Raw genomic sequence first — 10048 nt, 5'->3', positions numbered from 1 at the left:
AAATTTATTTTACACCACCTCATATTATAGGCAACTAAATGCTCATTAAAAAATAATTCATGATTAAATTTATAACTTTACCCTTAAATATTCTGTTATGTACGTAATTCCGTTAATTCTGTTGATAAGTTTGTAAAATTAAAATAAAGACTAACAGCTAAACAGTCTAAAAATAGAGGCACTAGTAGTTATATTTTCCCAACTAAATAATATTTCCAAAAAAAAAAAAAAAACTTAACAGCGATGTTAAACAACAGTTATTCATCGATAAAAAAAGACCGTAACAGAGATGAACAGCATGATCATACCGACCATGATTATGGTTCAGAGCCCTGATGATCAATACAAATATACAAGACACTCACTACAAGGTCAGTTTGTTGACAACAAATGTACAACAAGGACATAACAAGTGAGTCTCTTTTAAGGTTCGACACCACAAAATTAACTACATAAAAGTAAAAACACACCCATGTTACGTTTTGATTGGACATCCTAACAGAAAACACCAGGAAACCTTTTATCTAGTTTTGTTCACAGCTAAATTTAAGGAGATGAAACGGGTCCTAGATAATCCCCTTCCAAACTGACCAATGCCTGAAATTCCCTGTCTGCCTCCAGCCACTTCGTCCCAATAACAACAAAGCGAACCACAACATCTTTTCCAATCTTGGACATTTTATCATTCAAGAAGTAAGGATTTTCACCGGGCACGTAACGGTAGTCAGGCATCTTCAGATTTGAGAGATACAGACTCTCAACAGGTCCACATCTCAAGAAAACCCCGTGCTTCAAAACCTTGTGGACTACACCCTCCAATATCTCTCCCCTGCAGATCTTGAAAGTAAGAGCACTGAAAACAACAGGAAAAAGCACATCCCCAGTATGCTGCCTTACTTTTCCTTCTCCTATTCTCTCGAGTGTGGTCACAGCAAGATAGTACCCCAGATCTTTAGTTGCCTTTTTCACAGCAAAGTCATCCAGAAGGCGGATGATTATTGACCGTTGAAGCATCATACCACATGCTTCTAGGCTTTCTGGGGAAAGTATGACATTCCAATGCAGCTGTACTTTGAGAAACATTGTTTTCTTTGTTTCTTCGCCCTTTTAATTCCTTCACTCATAGCATAAAAAAGATATTCCAACGTCAGATTACATACTTTTATTAGTTTCCAAATTCTAATGCCTAAATATTCATCATATTGGGAGTTTGTTGTATGAATCAATCTGGAGAAATAATAAACTAGTTCAGCTTGATCATAAGAGACTAATATCCTATTTACTAGGCGATGCTGGAAAGTTCCTACTTTACAAATTGATGACCTATATTATACAGGTTTGCCTTCATAGTCCATGACTTCCCAAACATACGTTCATTATATATGACACTAGTCTTAGAAATAAGTGTAACACACATTACGAAAACTACCCTTTAGCTGGGCCAGCAATATTTTAATTGGATTAGTCAGTAATATCAATTATATGGGAGAAATCTAAAATTTAAGCTTATATACTTAATAAATTTTTCCCAATCAAATAAAATCAAGTGGATTTTAAATTCTAAAAGTAAAAAATATTAATAACAAGAGTTGGCTACTGGTAAATCAAGCATAAAAAAAAAATTACAAATGTCCCAATTTGATTAGAAAAAGTACTTTAAGCATATAGGCTTGAGCACCTAAGATTTTTCCTTATATATGAAGAAATAAGCAAACTCTTTTATTCACACCACCATGTTCATTTGAAAAGAAATTGTCCGCCAATGATATAAATTGTAGCTAAAGTTACAGTGATATAGGCATCCCCTATAACTAGCACTCACTTAAGTTGCCTGATTTAATAACTCACGCAGATATGTCAAGATCATATTCAGCTTCCGCATATGTCATTAAAGTACTGATACACTCTTTCCCAAGACAAAGATGCAAAAAGCCTTGACTCAACAAATCAGCAATTGGAATCTCAACTTCTAAACAGTCAACGCTGAACAAATAGCTAGCAGATAAAGGAAGCATAAATAGCAGTAATAATTCATCTAAGTGATACACAAATGGAAAAGGTTTGTTCAGCAAGATTAGACATATTTCTGAGATATAGGAAAAAGAAAAAAAAATTCAAAGAGAAGTTGCAAAGTTATAAGTCCTGTAACAGAAGTTCTTCTGAAACTTCCTAATCATGCTGGCAAAGTTGTAGCTCTCTCCAAAACTACGGTGTCTGTGTTCTCACAGTACTTAATTTTATATACACTGCTAAATTTTAAAAGACCAAAAGAACAGATACACTAATACAGATTAACCTACTAACACCGCTGGTAATACTACTATTGATGTGGTAAACATGGGGTTAAAAGACACAGAGGCTATTAAAAAGTCCTCCATCATCACTTTTTACAAAGTCATACCAGACAGGCAAAGGATAAAAAAATCTTTTTAGGAGGAAGAACAGATAGAGGTGAGATTACACCAATACAGACAACAATCCTTAGCTGCCCAATTCAACTATATACTCAGTAAACCTTATTTGGCATTACCAGGGGCACCACAAATTGAAAAAACGGGCTTATGAATTAGCCCTGCATTAAGGAATAAAATCACAACACAGTCTTTCATATTTCCTTACTGAATACTTATGCTCAACCTAGGAAATCACTTATGACAGAAATTGAGTCCTTCAGTGCTAATGATACAACTGAGCCTTCTATTATTGCAGAGGATTGACTGATCATCCTATCTTCTACAACACTAAACAAATGCCTGAACGTTGTTGCATTACAGGCATTACATGGGCTGTAACATTAGGCCAGGTCGTGGTTTCCTCTTTACCGTAGGCCAACAAAACACACTATTTATACCACTCTTGTGTCTACCAATTTATAGGTATAATTAAACCAGTAGATTTGTTTTTCATGGTCAGCCTTTGAAGGAAATAGTTTGAATTTCTAAGTTCATATGCTGGCATGATACAAAAGGAAATAAAATTAAAAATTTTGTAATTAGATTTTGTGTTGTGGCTAGGATGTAGTGATGATAGAATTAAAAGGAAAAGGTAGTTTAGCCATGAGAGTTAGAAAAAAATGCTTTGTGCAAAAGGTGTCATGCCAACTCAGCATTGCGGAGAGATCATGTCGATGTGTTTGATTAAATGCAATTGAAGTTGTTCACACATTTTGTTGTGAACCAAAGATTCATCACTGTGCTGAGAAGATAATTGCCCATTATCCGCATAACAACATCCTTCCAACATTACCGTTGAAAAATATTGCTATGTACACCATATATTCTAGTATGACAATTGAAAATTCTAGATAATTAATGTTACCACTTCTCAGTCTCACCTTTAAATTATTGCTATAATTTTCTTGACGAAAGCAAATAAGGTACACTATTCTCTAACCATAATTTATATAATTTTCTTTTCCAAATGCATATATTGCTAATAAAATATCACTGACAATAGCTAAAAAAAGATCCTTCAAAACTAAAGTTGCTTAAATTGTATTTGAAATTAACTATATTACAAAATAGACCAAAAATATTAAATATATTATAGTTAAATGTTAGAATTACTTGATTGTATAACTTTGCAAAATGATTTCACAGTACCAAAAGCTACAAGAATCATGTGAGAATGCAATCTCCTCCAATGATTTTGGCTAAAGCCCGGAAATTCTATACAAGACCACCACGTACAAGGGATCCAATTAGTTGGGCGAAATTTTAGCAGAGAAATGGAAAACAGCCTCCTTGATAAAGAGACATTTGCACGGAATTCCCAGAAGAAGTGAAGCAGATTGAAAATTTATTTGCTTCCATTGAACATTAAAATATTTGCATGCATTGGTGAAGAGAACTTAAATATTGTCAGCATTTCCATGGATTGAAAAATTATTTGCAAAGAAGAAGCACAACAGATTTGCATAGCCGAGCATCAGTAAATTGTACAATAAAACGAAAATCGTTGCTCCACACAAATGAAGTAGCCAAAGAGAACAACTATAATCACGTCATTGAAAGGTTGGATAAAAAGAGAGTTTTCCTATATTAATATAATCTGCCTCTGGCCAAAAAGGAAAAAGAGAGATTTAGGCGTATAAATCCGAACCTTAACGGCAAAAACCTCGCCCCTAGCTCTCCGTAGTCGTTATCGCCAAAATCTTGGCCCTCGCCACCGATTTTCTCTCACCTCCGTCACCGCCGGCAATGTTTCCCTCTTCTCCTTCAAGTATTCAGCTCTCAGTTGCCGGCTACGCGTGCTGCCCCAAGAAACATCACTCCCCCCTGGCCCCACCAAGCCCTCGTTCACCCTATGCAACTGCAACCTAATTCATCCGGCCAAATATGAGATGATCGGTTTAAAAAATGAAACTACATAATTGCCAACATCGCACCGGACGTTATTTGTTGAGGCTTAAATATTGTTCCATCTATTGCCCATATATATATATATATATATATTTTTTTTTTTTTTTTACCACAGTCCATCATTAATCAATTGCATTATTTCTTCATCAAAATCAGTTAATTTCATTTTTTTTTTAAGTTCCATCCAAAGTACCATTTAAACAAAAATTCAGGAAAAAGAAAACACATTCAAAGAATTAAGCCAGACACATGGATCCCATGAATTCAATAAAATACTGTTTACTATATAACTACACGCTTGTTTTAGTTTATTTTATAAACAAATTATTTATTTTTAAAATTTGTGTGGTGTTTGCTCAAAGTTTTAAAAATAATCAAAATATAAAAAATAAATTTTTAATTATTTTAAAAAGATACTTGAAATAATTTAACATGATAGATAAAAAATATTTTAAAAAATTGAGTATGTAAAAATATTATAAAATTCTAAAATAGAAAAATAATAAATTATTTTTATAAAAAATTAAAAAATAACTAACTAATAATTACTTTTTATTATTTTAATCAAACATAAAATAATACTTGCTTTTTATAAAATTTTTATAAAATAAACATATTTTTATAAAATCTCTAAATTATGTAAAATTTACTTTTTTTTTTAAATTTTAAACAAACAACCATAAGGTAAACCACTTTCGTTTTGTACGCAATTTATATATCAATGGTACTAAAATTATTAAATATATATGATCAATGTATTAAAGTAATTTTTAATAGTTTTTTATTTCAATAGATTCAAAATTTAAATAAAGATAATTTTTTTAATTATCAGTATGTGGTAATTAATAAGTTTAAATTTAAATCATATAAATGACTATTCAAAGTATTGCCCATCACTATAACAAACAACATATGATGAGCATCCAAATCGTGTGTCCCTTCCGTTACACGATTTGTACTCCGCCTAGCAAATAATACATTTGCATGAAAAAATTCCGCATGCATAACTTTTTTAATAATTATGTTTTTTTTAATACAATTATTTAAAATTTAATTTATATTTTTAAATATGTTATGCCAAATTTACAAGATAAAAAGCATCTGCTATTCATTAGATTCTAAGAACTTTCAAGATCAACATAAAATGTAAAAAGACTAAAGTTGCGTTTTTGAAAACCTCACGTTGCAACAGAGTAAAGGCACGTGCTATTTGATTGAAAAATGGTGACAAGGAGTTTTTCAAAAAATAATTAGTATCAATTCCATTTTAAACATTTATTACAGGACAAGACTTATATACTTAATATATTTTTATCAAAACATCTAAATTTTAATATATTAATAATATTAATATTAAGAATTTATTATAAAGTGAATAAACTATAATAAATATACATGTCTTGATTTAATTAAAAATAATTACTTAAAATATATAAAGTTAAATATATAAGTTTTTACCTTTATTTGTATTAGTTGAATTAAATGTTAGGCAATAATTGAGATAGAAAATAAAGTCATTCTACCGTGCCCTTTGGAATTTGATAGGCATGAAATTTAGATTCATCAATATCCCATCTATCATAACTTGATCCAATGTCTATAATGTTAATTTCAACCAAAAGATATGTATAAAAAAATATTGTTTTGAAGAGGACAACTTCTTAAGTGTTCAAATTTTTTTAAGGGTTAGTTTCATAACTATGGGATGTAAAGATGCCTTAAACAACCAAAAATTTTATGAGTCGAGTTTCTGCCAAGAAAAATTGTGATGGACTTGAGATTGCTTTACATCAATTTGTAAATTGAAGAACATGGACAAAGGTTCTCTTGTTTTTTTTTTTTTTAATAGTTAACCTTATCCCCGTAAGGAAGGATATCTCACACACCCACCCCTCACACATATTTCCTCTCTTTAGCCATAATAGAAAATTGATCCTAGCGCCTCTTGTTACAAGAGATGGGACCATAAAAATGCCAAGAGTGCCACGAGGCTAAAACGTCATTGGCACAAAGGTTCTCTGCTACAGGCAAGTTGTAATATTTAATTTTTTCATAATAAATAAATTATAAAATTTGAGTTTTATCGAGGTTTTAAAATTCAAAGTTTATATTTTTTTTGGGTTTAAATTAAGGAATGAATTTATATTTGAGGTTATTTATATATTTAAGTATTTAAATATGGAATAAATTGAGTTTAGAAAGTTTATATAAGAGATGTTTATTAACTTAATTTAAATATAATTTGAAGATAAGATAAAAAAACAATAAAATATTATATAAAATATAATTAATTAATTAATTAAAAAAAGAGAGAGAAGAAGCAGCACCAGACTTTGCGTGCATATAAATACATATATTTAATATATCAAAAACCCAAAAAAAAAAAGGTAGAGAGAATAGAAAGGGAATATGCTGTGGAGCTCACATCTATTTTAATATTATATCCCATCTCCCTCCACCCTTTCCGTTTCCGCTTCATCGTCTTCTTCGTCTCTTCGCAGCGTCCGCCAATTTTTTAGGTAAGGTGTTCAAAATTATTTCCATTCTTCAAATTTTTTTATAAATATTTTTTACTCATCAAGAGCAGCATTTTTTTGATGACTAGAGTAAATTTTTTAATTAAAATTTTTATATAAGATAGTTAACTGAAAGTTATGAGGATTTAAAAATAAATGTTGAAGTTGTCAGGATTATAATAAATGTTATAAAATATTTGTTTAGAGTTGGAATTTGAATTTGAGGATTTTGAGTTAAATTTTAAACTCGGTTGAATCTGAACCATTGGGGGCAAATTTTTGATGTCCAGATATTTATTTAAGCATAGATAAATATTTTTAAGGTATTGAAATGTTGATTTGGTGTTTGAAGAAAATTGATAATTTTTGAAGGTGTTTTTGGATGAATTTTTGAATATATGATGATAAAATATTGATGTTAAAAGTGATTTGAGGATTAATTAAAGCTAGTAAATGTAAGAGGATTTTAAAGATAATTTTTGGAAGGATTACAATAGATACTAACCTTAATTTAACAGTAAATACTGGTCTTAAGCTTAAAATTTTTTAATTATTTAAATTAGAGTTATTTATTAATTTTAATGTAAAATTAATATATAATATTATGAAATAATTGTATAGATTGTATTGACAAATAAAATAGCGAAAGAGAAGTTGTGAAGAAAATCTTGTGTTTCATTTCAAAACACAAGCAAACATGATTAATGTGTAGTGATGGGTGGTGTGTGATTGGTTATGTATTATTTGTTATTTAAAAAATTATAATTTATTTAAAAATAAATACTTGCATATATTTGTTTAGAGTTATTGTCAAGTAGGTTAAAATTTATATATGTGTATTATGATGATACTATTGTTCGGTTATATTTTCGTTCAGTTGCTCGCATGATTTGTAAGAATATTTTAATATATGGTATTATTGAAAATTTCTATTTGGTTAATTATTACCACATGATAAGTCGTCATTGGACCCAATGAGCGCCACATAACTTAGTCCAACTCATCTTTGATTAGGTGATTTGACATCTAGGCAAAGTAAAAGGAGAATATAAAGTGTAGTCATGTAATTAAATATTTGTTTGTTTTGTTTGAAATTTTATTCAGTTAAATGTTTTTATATGTCTACTTAGCAATTATATGATTAGTTATATCTTCATGCATCATTGCATATTAATTTTTGATTATTGAGACTTTTAAATCTTATTCCCTATAGTTAATATTTTTAGAGGAACAAGTTTGGCCAAGAGAGCACTAGAGGCATAAATTTTGGTGTATGGAGACACCACTTTCTTATTGTCTCTTATTTTGATTTATGTAATGTATATTGTGCTAACTTAAGACATATTATGTTGTAGGGCATATAGTTTCTAAACTCTAATTTGACATATCTATATAGTCAAAAGGATTTTGTTTGTCCCTCTTAATTTTTGATTTGATTTAAAGGTTATATTATGAGGAATTTGTATGTCTCCTAAGGCCTTAGATGCAAAATATTATGCTTGACTATAAGGATCTTGTCTATCCCTAATGGCCCCAATTACTTTTTGGATATTATTGATATAACTAAATCACTTGTAGGTGTTGATTAGTTAGTAAATATGTATTTATGCTATGGATAAGTGCACATTCTCTAACTATTTTTAATAGTAAATAAGTGTTGAACTATGATGACTCTTGTGTGGACTTACTTTGAGTATTACTAAGCATATTGTTGCTTAAAAAATATTACAAAAATTACAAAAAAAAATATGGTAATGATTATGATTTATACTTAGGTCATATAGTTATACCAAGAATTTATTTTTATTAATTGTTTAGGATTTTGTTACCTTAAAATAGGCTTTTGCACTAAATTTTGATTTCAAAATTATTTTATTTGATGTGAATAGTTTCACATTGTCTTTCATTAAGCAAATTTTTATTTTAACAATATTTTAATTATCATAATAGAGTTTATTCATTATGTTAAATTTTTTTTACCATAGTAGGTTATTTGTAAAATATCTTATTTATATGATAAGTTTTTTTCTATTATGGTAAAATTTTAAAAAAATATTTTGTTATTTATCGTTATAGTATAACTTTTTCTACTATAATAAAGGTTTAATAATGTAAAAATAACTTACTAAATTTATAATTTGTAAAATACCGATTGAAAAATTTAGTGTTACACAACTAAAATATCCTTCGGCCACACGAAAAAAGTACTCATAACATACACATGTCAATATTTTTTTTTCCTAAAAAACCAAATATTTAATCAACAATTACATTCAAGACGTTTTTTTTTAAGTTTAAATTGTATGAATTGGATAAAATTTGTGATGAGTTGCATTATTTATAGTTGTGGGTATTATTTTAAGAACCACAAAGTCAAACCGATTGAATTGTCCACAGCTCTTGTAATATCTTAGGTTTTAACGATCAAGTAATGACTTAATTATAAAAAATTTTGAAGCATATGAATGGAATTTTGAGACATGTGAAATTATTGTGTATTTATTGAGAATAAAAAAAAATTAACAAGTAAAATGAGTTAAGAGAAAAATTTTCCTGAAATAAGATAAACTATAAATATTTAATTTCGAGGAAAATAATAACAATAAAAATATAATAAAATTAATATATGTGTATAAATGTAAGAGTGGATTGGCGTATATAAATATATTTATAATTTATAATTGTAAAATAATATTATAAAATATTTATACAAACAAGAAGCATCAAGAAAAAAGGTGTGCGTGTGGGCCCAAAGCCCACTTCACCCGTTTATTATTTACCTAAGCGCGCGCACCGCACACGTTCACGCTTCACATTCCAACCGCGGCAGCAACAGCGAGTGCGAGAAAGAGAGAGGAGCTAACACGAGCCAATAAGAGTTTAGACTTGGGAATATAATCAGATATTGCGATTTGAGTTTTTAAGTGTTTTAATTTTTTGGTTATGTCTAGTTATCTTCTTAATTTTTAAATTTTTGAGGGTAAAAAAATGTAGGGGCCAATCCATTAGAGTTTTTTTGAGGTATTTTTACATATAAAAAATTTCTCTAATAATATATCTAAATCTATTTCGATATTTTAGGAAGTTTAATCTCTAGATATAAATTGTTTATCTGGTTTGAAAATTCTTAAAGTAAGAATTGAGGCTTATAGTAAAGATTTGGGATGAATA

The 10048-nt window shown here is 29.0% G+C and overlaps 1 protein-coding gene across 1 annotated transcript; it reads right to left on the bottom strand.

Annotated features, from left to right (window-relative positions):
• Positions 1-246: 246 nt before the first annotated feature.
• Positions 247-4385, bottom strand: LOC129308009 (DNA-directed RNA polymerase V subunit 7). The gene is made up of 2 exons (XM_054948966.1): positions 4102-4385; positions 247-1114 (listed from the first exon to the last, which is right to left on the bottom strand). The coding sequence occupies exon 2, from the start codon at positions 1081-1083 to the stop codon at positions 547-549; it is 537 nt and encodes a 178-aa protein (XP_054804941.1). The 5' UTR covers positions 1084-1114; positions 4102-4385; the 3' UTR covers positions 247-546.
• Positions 4386-10048: the final 5663 nt, after the last annotated feature.

The sequence above is a fragment of the Prosopis cineraria genome, unplaced genomic scaffold (genome assembly GCF_029017545.1).
Source record: "Prosopis cineraria cultivar Desert tree isolate PC_DT_omini unplaced genomic scaffold, ASM2901754v1 PC4, whole genome shotgun sequence".
Classification (NCBI taxonomy): domain Eukaryota; kingdom Viridiplantae; phylum Streptophyta; class Magnoliopsida; order Fabales; family Fabaceae; genus Prosopis; species Prosopis cineraria.
The sequence above is the reverse complement of the archived record's forward strand: the minus strand, read 5'-3'. Positions and strand labels throughout refer to the sequence as shown.